Source organism: Rhinopithecus roxellana, chromosome 9 (genome assembly GCF_007565055.1).
Source record: "Rhinopithecus roxellana isolate Shanxi Qingling chromosome 9, ASM756505v1, whole genome shotgun sequence".
Lineage (NCBI taxonomy): Eukaryota > Metazoa > Chordata > Mammalia > Primates > Cercopithecidae > Rhinopithecus > Rhinopithecus roxellana.
In genome coordinates, this window is record NC_044557.1 from 102950242 (window position 1) to 102971030 (window position 20789).

A 20789-nucleotide genomic window follows, 5' to 3' on the forward strand; every position below is an offset into this window, starting at 1 on the left:
CTCAACAGTTGACTTTCAGAGACTCTTAGCATTTAGCCTGGTGAGGGGTTGGCGATGAAAGTGGTTCCAGAAGGGACTGGTGCAGCCAGAGTCACCCTTAGGAGCCTTTTCCTGCCGCCTTTGGTTAAAACCATGGGCCCCTGCACCCTTAAATTGGCTTCAATGGAGAATTCTGTTTCTGGGCCAGGTTCCCGCTTACTGAGATTTACCAGTGGTTGCTTGGATAAAGCATTGGCAATAAATTTTGAGAAGACTATCAAGAAAATGTGGTTATTTTGTCAGCTTGACCTCCTGTGCCTCCCATTTGTTTGCGATTTGTAATGCATCAAATTCCCATTGTCTCACAATGTAAAGAAAGACATTATTTAATCCTGGGGGTCTGTCTGGAGAGACTTAAGCATATTAACTGCCAGCATATAACCATTTATGTTGGAGTTACTTGGAGGCAGTCCCAGGGGAATTTAGGGACCACCATAAGGAAATCTTATGTACATAAAATCAGGTAATTTATTTACAGTAAAGTAAGACCAACTGCTGTTGACAGACTGTGTCTTTTATCTACTGGAGTTACCAATTATGCCTAAATTATTCTCCCTCAACAAAATGGGAAACTTCCTTCCTTCCTCCTTGTTCCTAAGGACAATGATCTAATATTTGGTACTTTATTTCTGTCTACAAGTTCAGGTTCTTTCTAGAAAAGTGCAGAAAGGATCTGAAGAGTCATATTAGAGCCGCTCACCCAAATATAATTTCAGGATGCTTCTCAGTGGATAGCAGATGATTCCATTCAGCAGGAGAAGATTTAAAATGTAGGGTTGTATTAATACTCACCCTACTCGGGAGGCTGAGGTAGGAGGATCGCTTGTGCCCAGAAGTTCAAGGTGGCAGCAAGTCATGACTGTGCCACTGCGCTCCAGTCTGGGCCACAGACCAAGACCCTGTCTCCAAAAATAAATAAAAAATTAAAATTTGCTTTAAAATACCCTGTACCAGCATCAGGAGAGAAACTGGTGTCACTCTCCTTTAGAAATAAATAGTGGTATCTCTGTCTTCACAGTATGGAAGACCTGAAGATGGTCTTAACTTACCATAAAAGTTTAGACTGGGCTGGGATCAGGTGGCTTCCTGCACAGCCCCCCTCCCTTCCCCGAGTCCCTGTCCCCTTCATAAGCCTCTTTTCTTTCTTCTCATTTCACACCTGAGCTGGAGCTGTCACATCCATCATCATTACCGCAAATAGTCATTGATATACTGACCACCTGTGGTCTTTGAGTCAGCGTTTAGGAATCATTTGGTAGCCTCCTAGCAAAGCAGCTGGCTGTTTGTTTGCAGGGTATTTTTTTTTTCCAGCAACTGTAAACAATCCCTTCCCTACTTAGAAGCCTGCCAACTTCTTAAAAGCAGTTGGCCTTCTGTGGTCTGGGTTTGTCATCTCAAATATCCTCAGTTTTTGGTCTTGGTGACGTTTCCCCGTGATGTCAGGTTTGGGCTGCGTGTCTGCCTACACAGGTGAAGCTGAATGCCCCTCCTGTTTTGAGAAAACAAAAGGCAGGCCCTTAAGCGGGGAAGGATCATGAAACAGAACTACAGAGACATGGTAGACTAACTTCTCTAATTCCACAGACCATTCTGCAAGTGGCCCAAACAAGAGCCCCGGATAAAGGATGCATTTGTTGGTTTTCAGCCTGGGATTATTATTTTGTGTTGACCAAGGCTTGTCCACACAGCACACCTATTCTAGACTCAGCTGGCCATCTTCTCTGTGGTCCAGGACTCCAACCTTCTCCAGTGTAAAATATTACAAATCCAGTCTCAGCCTTGTGTCCAGGAGTGAAATCATGGGAGGATTTAAGATAAGCTTAAAGCAGGACCCCTTCTCTAAAATGTTGAAATTATATAAAATAGAAGGGGAATGGCAAGTGTTAAATATGGTGGGGCAGATTTAAAATGCAAGGAAAGAGCTTGGCGTGAATTGGGATGATCCAAGAATGCTTCAAGGAAGTGGTGGTTCAGGCGCCTGCACAGCCCTCCTCAGCAACCACCCCCTCACCGCCCACCCCCAGGATGAGTAACCTAAGCTGTCTGAGCCTCTGCCACTCTTTTCTAAGCCCACACTTCTGTCTTTGAAAACTGACTCAAATGTTGCTTTACTGTATAGCTAAGGCTGGACCCGGAAGCAGGAAGTTTACCTTGGTGCCTGGATAAAAATAATAGTTAAGATTTTATGAGTGCTTACTGTGTGCAAGACACTGTTCTATGAGCGTTATACACTAGGCTGTTTGTTTCACCAGAGCATTCTGGGTACTAGTCTTGTGAGTTTGGCGATCTAGAGATGGGTCAGTAAATTGGTGTAGAAATCTCACTGGCTTTAATCAAGGCTGTATAACTACAATTAAGCCTCTGGGGGCACGTCACAGCTTTCTTAAATGGTTTTTATTGCAAATGAAATGAGAAATAGGGCTTTATTTTTTTTTATTCCCTTCTTTATCTGCTGCCAAAACAGTCTTATTTATGGTCTTATTTTGAATTTTTTCTACATTTTTAAAAAGTTGCCTTAAAGTATCTTGGTATGTGGTAATGTGGGGCTGGGGAGTGGGTCTTTTTCTTATTCTAGGCCTGTGCCTATAAAAATCAAGATTAGTAAATAGTGACTACAAAATAGCAACTTGCTGGCTATTATTGAATTTAGTGAAGAAAGCAGCCTCGTTGAGATGGTTTTGCTTATTAAAAAAAAAAAAAATCCAGTGCTCCAATTCCTAAATGGTGGTGGTTTTTCTTGTTAAAAATTTCAGTTGTAATTTTCCATTGGCTTTGCATTTTCTTGAAAAGGACACAATTGAACTCTCAAAACAGCCTCTAACTGAATATATTATTGCTTAAAAGAAAATATATAAGTAGGCAACACAAATAAACCCCATAGGCCTTCTTTCCAGGCCCTACCTCCGGAATCTAAAACCTAATACCAAGTGAAAATATAGGGTTTCTCTTTGGTTAAAACTTTTCTACATTCGACAGTGAGAGATCATCATCAATTATGTCAAATTCTTTCTAAACTAGCTTTTGAAATGAGTCACTCAGGCTTAAAGCAGGTTATTGTAGTTTCTGAGGAAAGTGAGTGCTCCAGTTCCTTTAAAGAATGTTTTCAATTGTAAAAGAATAAGATGAAATAGAAATATTTGACCTTGCTAAGTAATGATCACAGTCTATGACCCAGGCTCGGAAAATCTGCTGCTGAACCTTAAATGTTGAGAATAAGACAACCTCATTTTATGATTCTCTATATGTGGAATTTATACTGTAGGTTTTTGTTGTTTGTGGGGGGTGTGTGTGTTCTTTCTAAGTAAGCCTTCATGTGGTATTTTTGCACACAAAATGTTCTAGCTTTGCTTTCTAAAGCTGATCTCAGCTGTGGTACATCACGGACCACTCAAATGACCTTCCATCTTTTGCTGTTTTTCTCAACGTTGATTGAAATGTCTTAAGTTAGCCTCAGGAATTCAGTTCTGTTCTTTGTTCTGTCCCTCTTTTCCTTCTGACCTTGGAGCAGATAATCAACTGGTCAGTGATTCTATACCCCTATAGTCATGCAAATAGACAGAAACACACTCCTGTGTTATACAAAGCCTGGCCCAAAACACTCATCCTTGGCTTGTTCTTGAAAGTGCCTCTGAGAGGACATTTCTGCAGGACTCTATCTGAAACCTAAAAATATCCTGTTTCCCTGAATGAAAAGGAGAAGGCTATCGAGTTTAGTAGGAAACTCAGTAAATGGTATTAAGCATGGCCTTATGAAGGAAGATTAATAAATGATTATTTATCATGTTAGCCCTTAAGGGTCCAGAAAAGCAACACTGAGTGTATTGTTGGAGATGTCAAATGTGAGCATATTAGCAAGATACTTGTACTAACCGAAGTGCTACTTAAGACAGTATTGTATTAATAACAAAAAGATACTGGAAGTTGCTTCAAATCTTTTTTTCTCTTCTACCATTTACACAATGCCAAGGAAATAGAGAAGTGCAGATCTACATAATGGTACCCAACAGATGTATATCCAAAAAAGATATAAATCAAATTGCATTTTAAATTCAGCAGAAAAACTCAGAACATTAAAGGAGTATAAAATATCGGTGGTATAGCAAAAAAAAAAACACCTAATTTATGTTTTACCAGTTGGCATTATGTTTTACCAGTTGGTTTTATATACTTCGTGAGGGTTGAGGGAGTTAGGGAGCCTATCTTATCATACTTCAACATTTCTCCTGCATTCCTTCTGTGGAAATTATTCAGATTTACTTTGAAGTTACATTGTATAGTAGAATAGCTCATTACCCCTCAAATGATTGCTCAGCCCACTGAGGGACATAATCGCCAGGCCCGAGGTGAGCCTGCCCATCCTTCAGTGACCTGTGAATTAGGCAGGTACATTAGGCAGACAAAGACTTTGGGTCTTGACTGTACAAGGTAAACTTATAATTGATAAGTTTATAAGTTTACCTTGTACAGTCAAGACCCAAAGTCTTCGCCTCGCAGCATGATGCCTAGTGTGTGTTAGTCAAGGCACTACATAAAACCTAAGCAACTAGCACTATACACAAAGCATCTCCTAGAAATGAAGTTATAAGTCAGATTTTTGTAAATGTGATTGTGTTTTAAAGACATGTTAGAAGGATGCTACTTAAAAGCAGCTTAAGTATACTTTAAATGGATGAATTGTATGGTACGTGAAGTTTATCTCAACGAAGCTGTGTGTTTTTTTTTTAAAGAAGCAGCAGCAGCTTGGGTAGATGCTTTTGCAAAATGAAGGCATTGTGTAGTACAGCGATACCAGTAATCACCCCTCCCCTCCATTCATCGTTTTTGTTTAAAGTAATATTGTAGTACTCTGCATTGCTCTTAGTTGAAGAGCAGAGTGCTGTGTGTCAAATTACAATGCAAGGCACTGTTAGGGAATTCAAAAGATGTAGAACTCCCATCTCTGCCTTCCACGCAGATGTGAACTTGCTTCCTCCTAAAGGAGAAGTTTGTGCCTGTATAGACTTTTTTTTTTTTTTTGAGTGATCATTTTATTGTTTTATTTTGTTTGAGAAGCCTGTATGTTTGTTTGTCTTATAACTCAGTGAGTTATTTATAGAAACAGCTCAGGTTCATGTATAGCTGTTACATCTCATCCTCTTTGTCTTCTGTTATTCATAGTTACTGCAACAAGGAGGTATACAATAAGGAGAATCTTTTCAACAGCCTGAACTATGATGTTGCGGCCAAGAAGAGAAAGAAGGACATGCTGAATAGCAAAACCAAAACTCAGTGTAAGCCATTTGTTTTGAACTTCAGAAAAAATCTGTTTGAAGATAGTTATGATTGGTTCTTGGAGGAAAAAAATAATAATAATAACACCTCCCATGTCACACATCTGCCTCAGTGTTTTACTGTGTGTCCCTGACAGAGGTTACTGAGATCTTAGCACTCAGAAACCTGGCTGTACATTTTACAAGCGAGATTAGCATATTCTTTATAGTCTTGTTTATAAGTCAGTTGCTAGTTGAGGGCCTTTTTTCCTGCCAGTCATTTGTATTTGGTTATTTTACAGGGATGTGGTCGGCTGAATCGGTTCCAGTATGTATTTTTATTTTGAACTGTTTTGAGGCTTTGAAAACAGATTTTTTTCCCTCTTTCCTTCTATAAATCCTATTAACATTTCTAGATACTATATGTAAGTATCAGCAGAGAATATAAAGTTTTATTAATAGCAGGAATTACAGGTTACTTTCTCTGTAATGCATGTTTTCCTCGTGTTATCTGTTTGATTTCTACTTTTCATGGGCTTATATAAGTTTCAGGTTTGGCATTGGAAATAAACTTGTACTTGAGTATTAGGTTTGTGTGTTTTTTTTATTTTTTATTTTTTATTTTTTGGTTTTTTTTGTTTGTTTGTTTTTGTTTTTTGAGACGGTCTCTCTCTTGTCACCCGGGCTGGAGTCAGTGGCATGATCTCAGCTCACTGCAACCTCCACCTCCCTGCAACCTCCACCTCCCGGGTTTAAGTGATTCTCATGCCTCAGCCTCCTGAGTAGCTGGGATTATAAGCACCTGCCATCACACCTGGCTAATTTTTGTGTTTTTAGTAGAGACGGGGTCTTGCCATATTGCCATGTTGCCCAGGCTGGTCTCAAACTCCAGGGCTCAAGCCATCCACGCCCCTCTGTTCACAGCATGTGACTCAGTCTGTCAAAGCCTAATTTCATTTTTTGGTGGGGATGGAGTCTCGCTCTGTCACCCAGGCTAGAGTGCAGGGGCACAATCTTGGCTCACTGCAACCTCCACCTCCCGGTTTCAAGTGATTCTCCTGCCTCAACCTCCCAAGTAACTGGGATTACAGACGCCTGCCACCACGCCTGGCTAATTTTTATATTTTTAGAAGAGATGGGATTTCACCATGTTGGCCAGGCTGGTCTCGAACTCCTGACCTCTAGTGATCTGCCTGCCTCAACCTCCCACAGTGCTGGGATTTCAGGCGTGAGCCATTGCATCCGGACTGTAATTTCTTATGGCATCATGTTTTAGAAAAAAATAACAATAATTTGGAGCGTTGGTATACGAAATCTGGCTATCAAAGATTTAGAGTGCTTCAGACAAAGCAACTTATAGCCCCAGTATTTCTACACTGCAGAAATTAAGCACTTGAAACTCCTTAGGTTGTCAGTAGAGTCCTTATCTTTTTTGTTCAAAACTTTTAAAACGATGGAAATCGTGAAATGAAATGTTTTAAATCTTGAGCATGTTGCAGATGTTAAAGCTGTGTATTCTTTTTGTCTCTATAGATTTCCACCAAGAAAAATGGATCTATGTTCACAAAGGAAGTACTAAAGAGGTGAGCATCCATTCATTTACTAAGTTATGCTAAACCTTATCCCTTCCTGGTAGCGTAGGGAGGGACATGGTAGGGAGGGAAACTACTTCAAATCATGAGTGTCTTCTTGGATGTGGGAGACGGCAGCTATTAGTCTATTATCTAGCCAACCATCAGAGTTTGGAACAACAGAGAGAGAAAGAAGCAAAAGTCACTAGGTGGACCCTCTAGTCGTTCAATGAAATTATGTATGGAAAAGTGCTTTAGAAAGACTGACATGCCCATCTCAACCATGTTATTATATCGTCCTGGGTTTTGCCTCAGGGCAATGTCTCCCCTTTGTTCTAAGATCTCTTTGGACTTCAACTCAGTTAAATTTCAGTCCTGGAAGGAATAATCACTAAGTATAGTAGAAGTTTGCAGTGCCTGCTCAGTGTGATGTGGGAGGGGACAATACATTATAATAACTACATTTGTATGGCACTTTATAAAGCCCTTTTATGTATATTTTCTCTCTGCACAGACATTTGCTAAAATAACTAGGATACAAGCATATGAAAGAATTTCTCTGACTGTCAGGGACCTCAGTGAACATCTAGTTCCCTCCGTGATTTGAGGTCCAGAGGGGGTCACTGATAGTCCCAAGACCACCCAGATACCCAGATACCGGGACTATGAGCCAGGACTTTATACTCCCAATTCCCTCTGTGTTCATAGGTTAAAAGAGCAAAACTTCTTTTGCTTTCTCTCAAAACCTTAAAAACACTTTTGATGATCACAGTGAGAAAAGCACTATTGGTATAAGGCAAGCTGGTGACACAGTTGGCGCAGGTAGGTCTAACTCTCCTCCTAGGAGTGCGTTACAGTCACCAACCATCATGACCTCCCATATCCCATACCCTGCTCCCAGTCTTCCCTTAATACGCAATTACTTATGATTTTTTTTTTTTTTTTTTTTTTTTTGTTGTTGAGACGGAGTCTCGCTCTGTCGCCCAGGCTGGAGTGCAGTGGCCAGATCTCAGCTCACTGCAAGCTCCGCCTCCCGGGTTTACGCCATTCTCCTGCCTCAGCCTCCCGAGTAGCTGGGACTACAGGCGCCCGCCACCTCGCCCGGCTAGTTTTTTTTTTTGTATTTTTAGTAGAGACGGGGTTTCACCGTGTTAGCCAGGATGGTCTCGATCTCCTGACCTCGTGATCCGCCCGTCTCGGCCTCCCAAAGTGCTGGGATTACAGGCTTGAGCCACCGCACCCGGCCAATTACTTATGATTTTTCTAGACTAATATGTGGAAAAATCATAAGCAAGGTCCCAAATGGTACAAGTCAAGAAAAGGGCGTGTTTAACATGTGAGGAGCTGACTGAGGCAGCTGCTGGCTGTGTTACCCACCTTGGTGCCTCTCAAGGGCTTGTGGGTACAGGAAAGAAGCCAGTGCCCCAGGTCACCTAAGACAGGCATCAAGCTCATTTGTCAAAATCCAGTTGGGTTGTTGTAACTGGCTCATTCTGACGTGGACGACCTCTGCATGGCAGGAGTAACTTCTGTGCCTTTGTTTTCGCGTTCAGCGCCATGGATATTGCACTCTGGGGGAAGCTTTCAACAGACTGGACTTCTCAACTGCCATTTTGGATTCCAGAAGATTTAACTACGTGGTCCGGGTGAGTCTCAAATGCCTAAAGACTCATCCAGGCCCTTTCCCAAGTTGAATCATCTCTTTGGGTTGTCTTGAAGTGGTTTCCCCAAAAAATAACTTTTTAGGACCTTAAGAATTTTGAGGCAAGCAGAAAACAGACCCCTCAATCTCCTTCTTCCCCAACATCCTTCAGGTTCTTAAGTGGGTCGCACTAGGATGTCCCTGAGATTGGCCGGGGTGGGCAGGGGCCGCCCTATGACCCCAGTGAGTGGGTTAAAGAGCCAGCCTCTTCGAGTGAAATTTCACACCAAGCCCCTTCCAAGCCCGCCCTGTGGATACATGGGAACATGTCACAGGCAGCACTGGCCTTGGCAACAGCCTTAGCAAGAGAGAATTCAGCAGGAAGCAAACCCTAGAGTGCTTTGGCCTGTTTCAAAACCCTGCACCTCTGACTGTTCTCACTGTCTCCCACTTGTCCTACTTCAGCTGATTCTGGGGGACCCCAAGGCATTCTCAGATGAGGCCACAAAACTGGATGAGTTAAAGCACCTCCGTGTTTTGTGCCTGTGGTTCCCTTCCACCCCGGTGTGATAACAGTATTCAATCCCATGTCCACCGAAAGCTTAAAACTGCCTGTTTTGGCCAAGCGCGGTGACTCACACCTGTAATCCCAGCACTTTGGGAGGCTGAGGTGGGTGAATCACGAGGTCAGGAGTTCGAGACCAGCCTGGCCAACATAGTGAAACCCTGTCTCTACTAAAAATACAAAAAAAAATTATCCGGGTGTGGTGGCAGGTGCCTGTAATCCCAGCTACTCAGGAGGCTGAGGCTGGAGAATCACTTGAACCTGGGAGACAGAGGTTGCAGTGAGCTGAGATGGCGCCATTGCACTCCATCCTGGGCGACAGTGCAAGACTCCATCTCAAAAAAGAAAAAGTTAATGAGCAAAATATTAATGATGAATATGGTAAAGCAGATCAGCTTAACCATGACTGTCATGTTATTATTTTTCATTGGTTTATTATTATTTTGTTATCCCTGCCCACCCTCCGAAGCCCCCTTGTGTATTTTTGTCAGCAGTCAACCTGGGAGGTAACAGCTGTTTGGGTTTTAGGCTCAGAAGTAGGAGGGAATTTTCCCCCGTGGGTGTGGTTGGTTTGGTTTTATTTGCTTTTTCCTGGGTTGTTGTGCTGCTTGGTGCTGTGCCACTGAGTCAGATGATTGCAGAGGCTCAGCCAGGGTGATGACATTCAAGGACCCTTGAGACCTGGATCCTTCACCTGTCATCTGGGCAGATGCAGGCTTGGCTGTCCAAAGTGACCTGATAAAAACCCAGGCCTGCAAGAAGCAGGTTAGGAGCTGTGAGCTGAGCCTGTGACCACATGAGCAGATATATTCGCTCTTCAGCTAAGCTCTTCTTCCAATCCAAAAGGGATAAAAATAAGAGACCTTCTTGGGTGAAATGTTCATGCCATTCAGTGTGACTCTGCAAGTTCACGGAGGTCACCTAGTCCTCCTAGGTCCCACAGACTAGTCTAGGCTGGTTGGAAATGGGCCCAGGATGATCTGGAAGCTTCCACTGCTAAGACTACGAATAGTTTCCATCTTCTGGGTATTAGAGGAAGACACTTAGATCTGATGTCTTATTACAAACTGATCTTCAAAATGGTCAGTTTTTAGATGGCCTTCCTTTCTACCTGCTTTTCCTTTTACAAGAAATAAAGCAAAGGAACAAGCATCATGATAGTGAAAATCTATTTCATCCAATATATTCATTTTTACCTTTTATCTTTTCAGTAACCCTATAAAATATGGGTGCTTTGATTATCTCTCTTTAAACAAATGCTAGTACAGTAAGATAAAATGACTTGTCCACGATCACAAAGGGATGAAATCAAGATCTGAAATCTGGGCAGTCTTAGAGTCTACACTTTTAACTGGTACCATGAGTTCTCTGTGAGCAGCGGATCTGAAGTAAAATAGCCTGAGGGCAGGTCCCAGCTCCACTGATTTCAAACTGTCTCAGCCTCCCTAAGACGTGGTTTCCCTCCTCTGTAACAATGACTTACCTCAACTTTCCAAGGTAACTGGGGAAACTTAGTGATATAAACAGAAGCACTTTGCACAGTAGAATCTATCTACTGTGCAAAGTCAGCCGCTAATGTTTACTATTACCCACTTACCAAAATTATTGATTTCCCCCTAAAATGCCTTTTCAGTTGAGCTGATTAAAATGTTTTCTACTTTTAAAAAAATAATTGGTGAATCTGGCACTTGCGTAAGACGCAGCACAGAGAACACGTATCCAAGAGTATCTAATTGTAAAATACATCATAAGCATTTTGCTTTAAATAATCTTAGAGAAACTGCTGAATGCTTTCAAAGTTGTTAGGCTCAGAAATAGTGGAAAAATATGTCTGTTTTGCAAAGAACAGTTTTTCCCCATCACTATTAGAGGCCTCTGTAATTTGAGGAATAATATGTTATTTTTATAAAGAACTTAAAACTTTTTAATGATAGCCACTGTGTTTTGAGGTTTTCCTTCTTAGGAACTCAGTATACTTCTCATACATTCTTATCCTTAAACCAACTCTGCAAGGTAGCTTGCCAGTATGTTAACCCCATCATACTATTTTGACCTAATGGTGTTTAAATGCTACAATGATTACTGGTTTCGCTAAGGAGCTAAACTGATTTTAAGGGCCATTTGGGGGGGAAAAAAAAGGTTCAAAGCCTTGAGAGCCAAATACATTTTCTGAAAATCTGTTATGTTCATGCCGGTTGTCATCTTCCAAAAAAGAGCCATGCAGAGGTAATAAAAGAGACGGCTAACGCTGCTATCTCAAAATGTTATCACTCAGCATGAAAATTTCATGGAATGTTTAGAGTTGGAAAATTTTTTACTATAACTTAGAAAGATGTTTATATAACATTTCTACATCAATTTCACTGGCTACAAGCTACATGCATTGGCCCTGCTCCCTCCCCTACACAGCCCCAATGACATAAAGACAGTTCTAGCTATGTCTTTTAAAGATTTCACATCTCTAGAAGCAGCAGCTTACCTACTCGTGGAAGGACATTTAAAACATAGTTTACCCTATACCTCAAGACCAACACATTTTGGAAATTCCCTTGGGGAGCTGGAGAGGATTCCAGAGGCTGAGCCAGTCAGACTGGAAGTTTGTAAACATGAGTAGGTGAGTGCTGACTAACCAGGTCACAGAGAGGTCAGAGGATTGAGTGAGTCTTGAGCCAAGTCAACCAGGAGAAGGTTTCAGAGACCATCACCCACGTAATGGCTCTGCAGTGAGCCTGCTGTGATCCCAGTGGTTCTTAGCCCTGGCTGCACATTTCAATCACCTTCGAAGCTTGTTAGACTACAGAAGCCCACCTCTGGAGCTTCCAATTTAATTAGTTGAAGGTGGTACCCAGGCATTGCTACTTTTAAAACATCTGCCTGGTGATCCCAGTGAGTTTTCAAGTTTACAGACCAGCTCAGAAACTACTTTGGAGCCCAGATATTACATTTTGCATATTAATGAGAATTTTTAAACAAAGTGCATGGAGACATTAAACTCTAGATATGACTTCTGGGGCGTGTACTCTGGTCCTTCAGGAATTTAGTGATGGAAAGAGGACAGCCCCTCCTATATTCCAGCTCAAAGTTCGAAGCTTCTTTTTTTGTGGTACCTTCTGCACATCAATCACTTTACTTCTCTGAACTATAAAACTGGGATAACCATACCTATATTGAAGCATTTTTATGAGAATGAAAAAATAAAATGTAAAAATAAAGGCAATGGGTGTGAAAGTGTTATATAAATTTCAAAATGCAATGTAACTTACTTTTCAGAAAGTTAAGTAGGATTTTAGCATATGCAACCATCTTTCCAGGGTGATTAAACCTGAAGACTCAATTCATAGGCCAGATACAGTTGGGGACAGAGATTTGCCTATTTGCAGTGGGACTTCTGAGGTCCTTAGAATGGTTGTACATTTTTAAAATCTTTATATTCTCCCCAGTGAGGCTCAATGACAGAAAACACCAACATTTATCCAAACAACTGCCCCTGTTCCATTGGTCCCTAGTGAGTCCCTTGAGAAACTGCATTATTGGGATAAGATGGAATTAAGACAAAAACTGAGCAGTACCAATAAAAAATATGACTTTAAAAGGGCATGAAAGCAACTGTTATTTGGTGTCTGTTATTGCTGAGTACAATGTAATATAGAGCTTAAACTTGAATTCAAACTTATACTCTTCTAAAACCTATATTATTTTCTCCAGGCCCTGCCACTAGCCAGTGAGGGAAATAGATGAAATAGATCTGACTCTACCTTAAAGGTCTGCAGCAGGGGTCAGCAAACTTCTAGCCCTCAGGTCAATAGCCTACCGCCTGTTTTTATATGGCCCATGAGCTAAGAATGATTTGTACATTTTTCAATGTTTTAAAAAATTAAAAGTATAATATTTCATAACACATGGAAATTACGTGCAGCTCAAATTTCATTATCCATAAATAAAGTTTTATTGGAACAGCTTTGCTCATTCATTAGATATTGTCTGTGGCTGTTTTTGTGCAAAATGGCAGAGTTGGGTTCAGAGTTGAGCAACAGAGAGCTTATAGCCTGTAAGCCTAAAATATTTACTATCTGGATTTCTACAGAAAGAAAAAAAATTATTGCCCCCTGCCATACAGTGTAACTGATAGCCTGAGAAGTGTGCATTAGAAGAAGTTACCTACCCTGACACCATGAGAATGAATCTGAAAAGAACCAAGATGTGGTAGAGGCAGATAGGCTATGAAGTTTCAGAAGGGTAGCATCACTGTGGGCAGGATATTCAAGAAAGACTTCAAGGAGAAAGTGGGATTTAAACTGGTCTTGAGTAAGGGTAGAACTCAGGGGAACTGGTTTGAGGCAGGCAGGCAGGTATAAGGTCTGTTGAGAGATCAGTGAGCAGAACATTCAAGTATGGACAGAAGTAGCACAGTGTGCTTTAGAATATAGGATCATGGGCTGGGTGCAGTGGCTCATGCCTGTAATCCCAGCACTTTGGGAGGCTGAGGCAGGAGGATCACTTGAGGTCAGGAGTTCAAGACCAGCCTGGCAAACATGGTGAAACCCTGTCTCTACTAAAAATACAAAAATTAGCCAGGTGTGGTGGCGCACACCTGTTAATCCCAGCTACTCGGGAGGCTGAGGCAGGAGAATCACTTGAACCCGGGAGGCAGAGGTTACAGTGAGCCAAGATCACGCCACTGCACTCTAGCCTGGGTTGCAGAGGCTGTTGTTTTAGAAACTCTGTCTCAAAAAAAAAAAGAATATAAGATCGTCGAAGGGTGTTGCCACGAGCTGGTTATTATGATCTTGGGCAGGCCTTTGTTGCCCATCTGTAAGATGGAAATGATGACAATAGCACCCTGCTTCTAGATATGATGAGGACTAAATGAGATAAGCAGTTTATGAGTGTTAGTCATGTATAGTAAGAAGTTTATAAACACTAGTGATGATTGTTCATTTAAATATGGCTAGAAAAGGAGATTGGACAGACTTGGGAAGAGGCTTCAAGTGTGAAGCTACATTGTCTAGTACACAGGAGGAAGCCACTGGAAAAAAACAAGAAACAGCACCTTGGCCAAGCAGTGTTTCAGAAGATCATGACTTCTAACAGGCTCTGGCATCCCCAGATGCCATCAACCAGCAAATTATAAATCTGTTACTTTGTGGTTTATGAAGTCCATCTTTGTATATCTACGTCTTTGATAAGCACAGTCAGGCTGTACAGTAGGCAGATGTTGTTAACCCATTTTAGAAGTGAGGAAGCAGAGGCCAGGGAACTGGGTGATTTGCACAAGGTTGCCTGCCCAGGAAGGGACGTGGAATAGAGGCAGGACCTAAGCCTGGTTCTCCAACTCCTGCTCCAGTGCTCTCTCCTTTCAACCGCATTGCTTAGAAGGCAAAATGCAAAATGGAGCCTGCCTTTTATCACCACTAAAATATTTGCACACATGCATACACACTATCACAGGAGAGGGTCTTAATGCCAGAATGACCTTTGATCTGATTACTCCTAGCTCTCTCTATGGGATGAGAATGAGCCCAACTCTACAGTAACTGTAGCTGCCATTAACAGCCCAGGAAGGTCAGGGAGAACTTGAGTACCAATTTTCTCACTGGAGTAAACTGACCCATACATGCTAGTGGATCAAGAAGGACAAATAAAAGCTTGCAACCCCAGTTTCTTTGTCCCTCTGCAGCAGAGCATCACAACCTAAACCGATGCACATTCCTATTTTTTCTGCGTTACCACCCTAAGTGCAGTTGAATGTTTCCAGCAAGTTACTGCATTCCTACCACCCCTGAAAGCATTTTCCAAAAACATGTTTTAGTTTAAGTTGACTGGCGGTTTGGCAAACAAAAGGCTGGAATATGGCACAATGACTCAAATTTAAACCCAATGCCTTAAATTAAGGGCATGCTGTTGCCAAGCCCCTGGTGGGCCTTGATGTGCATCAGCATCCTGGCCCCTTCACACAGGTTCCTCTGCCACAGTGACCTTGGATTCACTTGAGGCTGTACATGCAGAGGCCTTCCTCTGATGGAGGGTGGCCTCGGCCACCTGGGCTTTAAACTGGTGCTATCTGGGATGAAGGAAAGTCCAACAACTGCAGCAGCAATAAAGGCAAAAGAGCAGAATCACGGGCCCATTTGAAAATGATGCACAGAGCCAGGCGTGGTGGCTCACGCCTGTAATCCCAGCACTCTGGGAGTCCACGGCAGGCAGATCACCTGAGGTCAGGAGTTCGAGACCAGCCTGGCCAACATGGTGAAACTCCATCTCTACTAAAAATACAAAAATTAGCTGGGCTGATGGCACACTGCTGTAATCCCAGCTACTCTGAAGGCTGAGGCATGAGAATCACTTGAACCCAGGAGCCAAGATCTTGCCACCGCACTCCAGCTTGGGTAACAGAGGGAGACTCTGTCTCAAAACAAGAAAAAAGAAAAGAAATGATGCACAGAAATGATGGTGATCCCACCCTTCTGAAACTTCCAAGCCTATCTGCCTCTACCACATCTTGGTACCGGGGGCGTTCACTTAGTCCCAGCTACTCAGAAGGCTGAGGCAGGAGAATCATTTGAACCCGAAAGGCAGAGGTTGAGGGTACAGGGTGGGTCCTTCAGTGACTGCTGGTTAAACTGCTAGTGATTTCACGGGAGGAAATCTGTATCTCCTGGAATTTCTGGCCTTGTTAGTCATTTTTATTAGCATTCAGGCAGGCAGATCCTGCGGTGTCTAGGTGCCCACGGAAGTGGAGGCTGCTCACAGACACGGGGACATGGCCACAGCATTAGAGGGGGCTGTGCAGCAAAAGGAGGCCACCTGAAGAAGTAGGAGATGCCCACACCACCCTAGTAGTGTAGTAGGGTATTTGCAGAAGTAGGAGGGTACCCACAGAAATTAGGGCTCCTGTGGAAATGCGGGAAGATTAAGAGACTAGCGCATAGACTCCTAATAGTATAAAATAATTTAAGCATGCACTCTCAATTTATGCATATTCATAAATTCACTTAGAACTCATATACCTCTAAAAGATGCCAGTAATGATGTCTACCCTGCAGTGTTGCTGTGAGAATGAAATTGAATTTCAACCTGGTAAATGCTGTAGAACCACGCCTGGGATGTGGTAACATTCAGGGAGTGTAGTAGTTGTTGCTGTTACTGTCATCATCAACTTTAGGGACCTTATTGTGGGCATTAGAAAATACACAAAATCAGAGATTAAGGATCATATAAAATACTGAGATTTCTGTTTTATTAGTTTTCTACCTGATTTTCTTTCCAGTACTACTTCAGAGACTGCTGGATCGAAAGTGTGCCCATTTTGTATAATTTTTTTTTTCTTGATGACTCAGGATCTAAACCTATAGCACTAGCATCCCAGCAGTGTTTTCTTTTTCTTTTTTTTTTTTTTGTTTGTTTTTTTGTTTGTTTGTTTTCTCTTTGTTTGTTTTTGTTTTGTTTTGTTTTGAGACAGAGTCTCGCTCTCTCACCAGGCTGGAGTGCAGTGGCGCGATCTCGGCTCACTGCCACCTCTGCCTCCCGGGTTCAAGCGATTCTCACGCCTCAGCCTCCTGAGTAGCTGGGATTACAGATGCCTGCCACCACACCGGGCTAATTTTTGTATTTTTAGTAGAGACAGGGTTTCACCATGTTGGCCAGGATGGTCTCTATCTCTTGACCTTGCGATCCACCTGTCTCAGCCTCCAAAAGTGCTGGGATTACAGGCGTGAGCCACCGTACCCGGCCAATGTTTTCTATTAAAATTCTACCTAAGCATCTTGGCCCTGTCGGGGGCTTATCGTACCTTGGGATGTGCCAAATTGTGCAGGTGAGCTGGGTTTTCAGTGCCAGTCCCACAGACCTTTTCTCATCCAAGGAGGGATGCTCCTGAGAGCATTTACACTGTGCTCTAAGTATCTGGGACCCAGAATCTGAAGGCCTCATGAGTCCAGTAAAGGAAGAGGTCTCCGATAGCAAGAAGTGGGAATTGACAGCATCCTCCTGCTAGGTCTCCATATGCAGCAAATTGCTTCAAATGAATGCTTTTGAATCCCTGAACAAGTATTTCTACATTGGGCCCAAACACCTAGTGTTGCCATAGCCACTTGAGAATCATGTCAGACCTGGCCCCTGCTTGTCAGGTGCTTCTGGGCTACTCTGGGGGGGACAAAGTATAACTATTCAAATGGCAAATTGAATTAGCACAGTCTGGGAGCCTTGGAGATGGCTTCTTGAAAGAGGTAGAACCTGAAATTCTCCTTCCTTGAGGGATGGCCAGGATTTGGCCAGATGGAAAGGCAAGTGGAAGGCTTTGCAGAGACAAGTGATGTAAGCAGAACCTAGAAATGGGAAGGAACGAACGTGAAGGGGAATGATTTTGGGTCGGGGCCAATAGCAATGTGACATTCAGCCTATAGAACTGTAGGGCAGAGGTGAGGGTTGCTGGAATACATGGGAGCTCAGTTTAAGGAAGATCACCAAGCCAAATGTCACTGTTCAGATGGATGCAATGGGGAATCAACTGCCATTGTCAATTCAAAAGTAACCAGGGCCAGGTGTGGTGACTCACACCTGTAATCCCGACACTTTGGGAGACTGAGGCGGGTGGATCACTTGAGGTGAGGAGTTTGAGAACAGCCTAGCCAACATGGTGAAACGCCATCTCTATTAAAAATACAAAAATCAGCCGGACATGGTGGCAGGTACCTGTAGTCCCAGCTACTCAGAAGGCTGAGGCAGGAGAATTATTTGAACCTGAAAGGGGGAGGTTGCAGTGAGCCAGTTCACACCACTGCACTCCAGCCTGGGCAGCAGAGTGAGACTCCGTCTCAAAAAAAAAAGAAAGAAAGAAAAGTAACCGGGATGGGTGAAAGATGAAGAGGCAAGTCTCTCTCTGCTGAGAATACAATTAATGCATGTAAACTTGGCTCTCCTTATTATTTTAACTCCCTCTGTTAAAAGAGACCTGTTTCACTTGCAAATAATATTTATCCAATCTTGACATGCCTGCAGATTATTAATGTCGCTGAAATTTTTTTCTCTTTCAACCTGTCAGTGTTCAAGCTCAAAGTCAGAACAAAACTTTCCAGGTTTTTTATCTGTGTTATTCACTGAGTAAATAAGGGTCTTGGAAGTACCCAGCACTCAGAGCAGGGAGAGGCACTGCCTAGTCTAACTGAAGGTTTATTATAGAAGACGCCACCTTCCTATAGATGGGCACCCAACTTGGGTATTGAGCATGTGAGGCATGCCAAGGCTGCTTGAGGCTGGGCCTCGTTTCTGCCTTTGATAACTCTGGCAGATTTTCCAATCAGACATATACTTCATACTGCAGCACCCCACTTGTATACAAGATAAGGAATTTGGGGATAAATTGTGTTCTTATTCTTAACAATTCTGTGTGAGAATGATAGAGTAGGCCGGGCGCGGTGGCTCAAGCCTGTAATCCCAGCACTTTGGGAGGCCGAGACGGGCGGATCACGAGGTCAGGAGATCGAAACCATCCTGGCTAACACGGTGAAACCCCGTCTCTACTTAAAAAAGAAATACAAAAAACTAGCCGGGCGAGGTGGCAGGCGCCTGTAGTCCCAGCTACTCCAGAGGCTGAGGCAGGAGAATGGCGTGAACCCGGGAGGCGGAGCTTGCAGTGAGCTGAGATCTGGCCACTGCACTCCAGCCCTGGCAGCAGAACGAGACTCTGTCTCAAAAAAAAAAAAAAAAAAAAAAAAAAAAAAAAGGGAATGATAGAGTATACTTAGGCAAGAGCCTTGTGGTTTTGTCCTTTTAAACTAACAGGTAGAAGAAGCTGCTATTTTTGTTGATGCTTCTGAAAGCCCAAGTGTTTACTGTCCCTCCAGATCTCAGGCTGCTTGCCCTTCTGGAAAGCGTTTGAGATACGTTTGCATTATAAGTAATGTACTCCTAGGCCCATGCCACTCCTGGGGCATCAGTCTGAACCAGTCCCCATACAGATATCAGCCTGACCAGCCAGATGATCCGCCATTGACCTTGATATGTCATTTGGCCATCATGAGCCGCCTCACCTGTAGCATGAGGAAATTTGGGTAAACTGTTTCCTAGTCCCTTCCAGCTACAACACTCTGATTCAAAAAGACAAATGTATGTTTAAAAAAAGCACTATTTGTTGAGTGCTTACCAGGTACCAGGCTGGGGGTAGAGTGGGAAACAGGACAACACTTGCTGTCTTGAGGGTTCCATCCTAATTAGCCCATCAGCAAGTAAGTGAGCAAGACCAATTCAGATGTACATAAATGGAACAATGAAACCATAGTAAGGTGAAGATGGCAACAGGGAGGCTTTCACATAAGATGGCCAGGAAGGGGTCCTCTGAGCCCGGGGCAGGCCACATTTGGAGTGAGACCTGAGGGATGGGATGGAGCCGAGCATGTAAAGATGTGGCAGAGGCAAAGGCCCAGAGGTGAGAATAAGCTTGACCTATTCAAGAGACAAATAACCTGTGTAGCCAGAGCAGAATGAAATTGTGCAAAACTAGGCTGGAAAAGGAGTAGAAACCAGATCAGGGAGAACCTTGCCACTCATGGTAAGGAGTTTGAGTTTTTTCCTAAGTGCGAGGAGAAGCCATTTGAGGATTTTAAGCAAAGAAGTAATGTGAACTGATGGATTTTTAAAACTATGAATGCTATGCTAAAATAAACTGTAGGGAAGAAGACGTAAGAAGCCTGCTCTTGACACGAGTGTAGTGAGATAAGAGGGAAATCTCTCTTCTGCCCATTCATCTTGCACACACCACTTCAAACTCTGGTTCATATCCGCTCTGAGATTTGCTAGACGATATTGCTTGCAACTAGATTTGTCTCCTGTTCATTGCCTCCAGAACTAGCATGAGCCAAAGCTGAAGGGCAGGATGTGGTTTCAGCATGCGGTGACCACCATCCCTCCCTCCAGTAGCTCAGAGCCATTCCTGGTACTGCACAGCTCGTCACTGCAGATCATGCCGGATGCTCAGAGTGCCCACACGATAATGACACCATGGAATTCCAGAGGAGCCGAGAAACCTCCTCCTCCTTCCCTTTCCCTCCCCCTGCCTCTTTTTAAACATAGCCACAAATTACTGGCACCTGGGCTAAAATTTGCCCAGTCAAAAACAAGCAGCCACTTCCAAACAAGACATTTTCCTCTGTTCTCTTTTTCTCTTGTGGCTAGGGCCAAAGAATCCAATTGGCTAACTCATCTTGGTACACAGATTGCTAGATACAAACCTACTTTCGTAGGCGCACAGCTCTCTTAACACAAATAAAATCGATAAATTTGGGCTGTGCGCGATGGCTCACGCATGTAGTCCCAACACTGTGGGAGGCCAAAGTAGGTGGATCACCTGAGGTCAGGCGTTCAGGACCAGCCTGGCCAACATGGCGAAACTCAATCTCTACTAAAAATATAAAAAGTATCCAGGTGTGGTGGCGAGCACCTGTAATCCCAGCTACTCAGAAGGCTGAGGCAGGAGAATCATTTGAACCCAGGAGGTGGAGGTTGCAGTGGGCTGAGATTGCACCATTACACTCCAGCCTGGGCAACAGAGCGAGACTCTGTCTCAAAAATAAAAAAATAATTTAAAAGTTGGTAAATTCTGCTCTCTTCACTACTAGTTCCATACATCACTACCTAGTAGCTCTGGGCCTATAGAGTGATGCTGATGCGGAAAGTAGACCCTGTGGTTTACCTAAAGCAGTTGCCTCATCCTAAATGTGCTGTTAGCA

At 43.1% G+C, this 20789-nt stretch overlaps 1 protein-coding gene across 1 annotated transcript in view; it reads left to right on the forward strand.

The window, feature by feature from the left end:
• Positions 1–20789, forward strand: part of FBXO32 (F-box protein 32) — a 44192-nt gene that overhangs the window by 1613 nt on the left and 21790 nt on the right. Inside the window, exons 2-4 of the mRNA XM_010363888.2 lie at positions 5197–5309; positions 6822–6871; positions 8413–8505. Coding sequence (XP_010362190.1) covers positions 5197–5309; positions 6822–6871; positions 8413–8505 — 256 coding nt within the window. The remainder of the gene's footprint in view (positions 1–5196; positions 5310–6821; positions 6872–8412; positions 8506–20789) is intronic.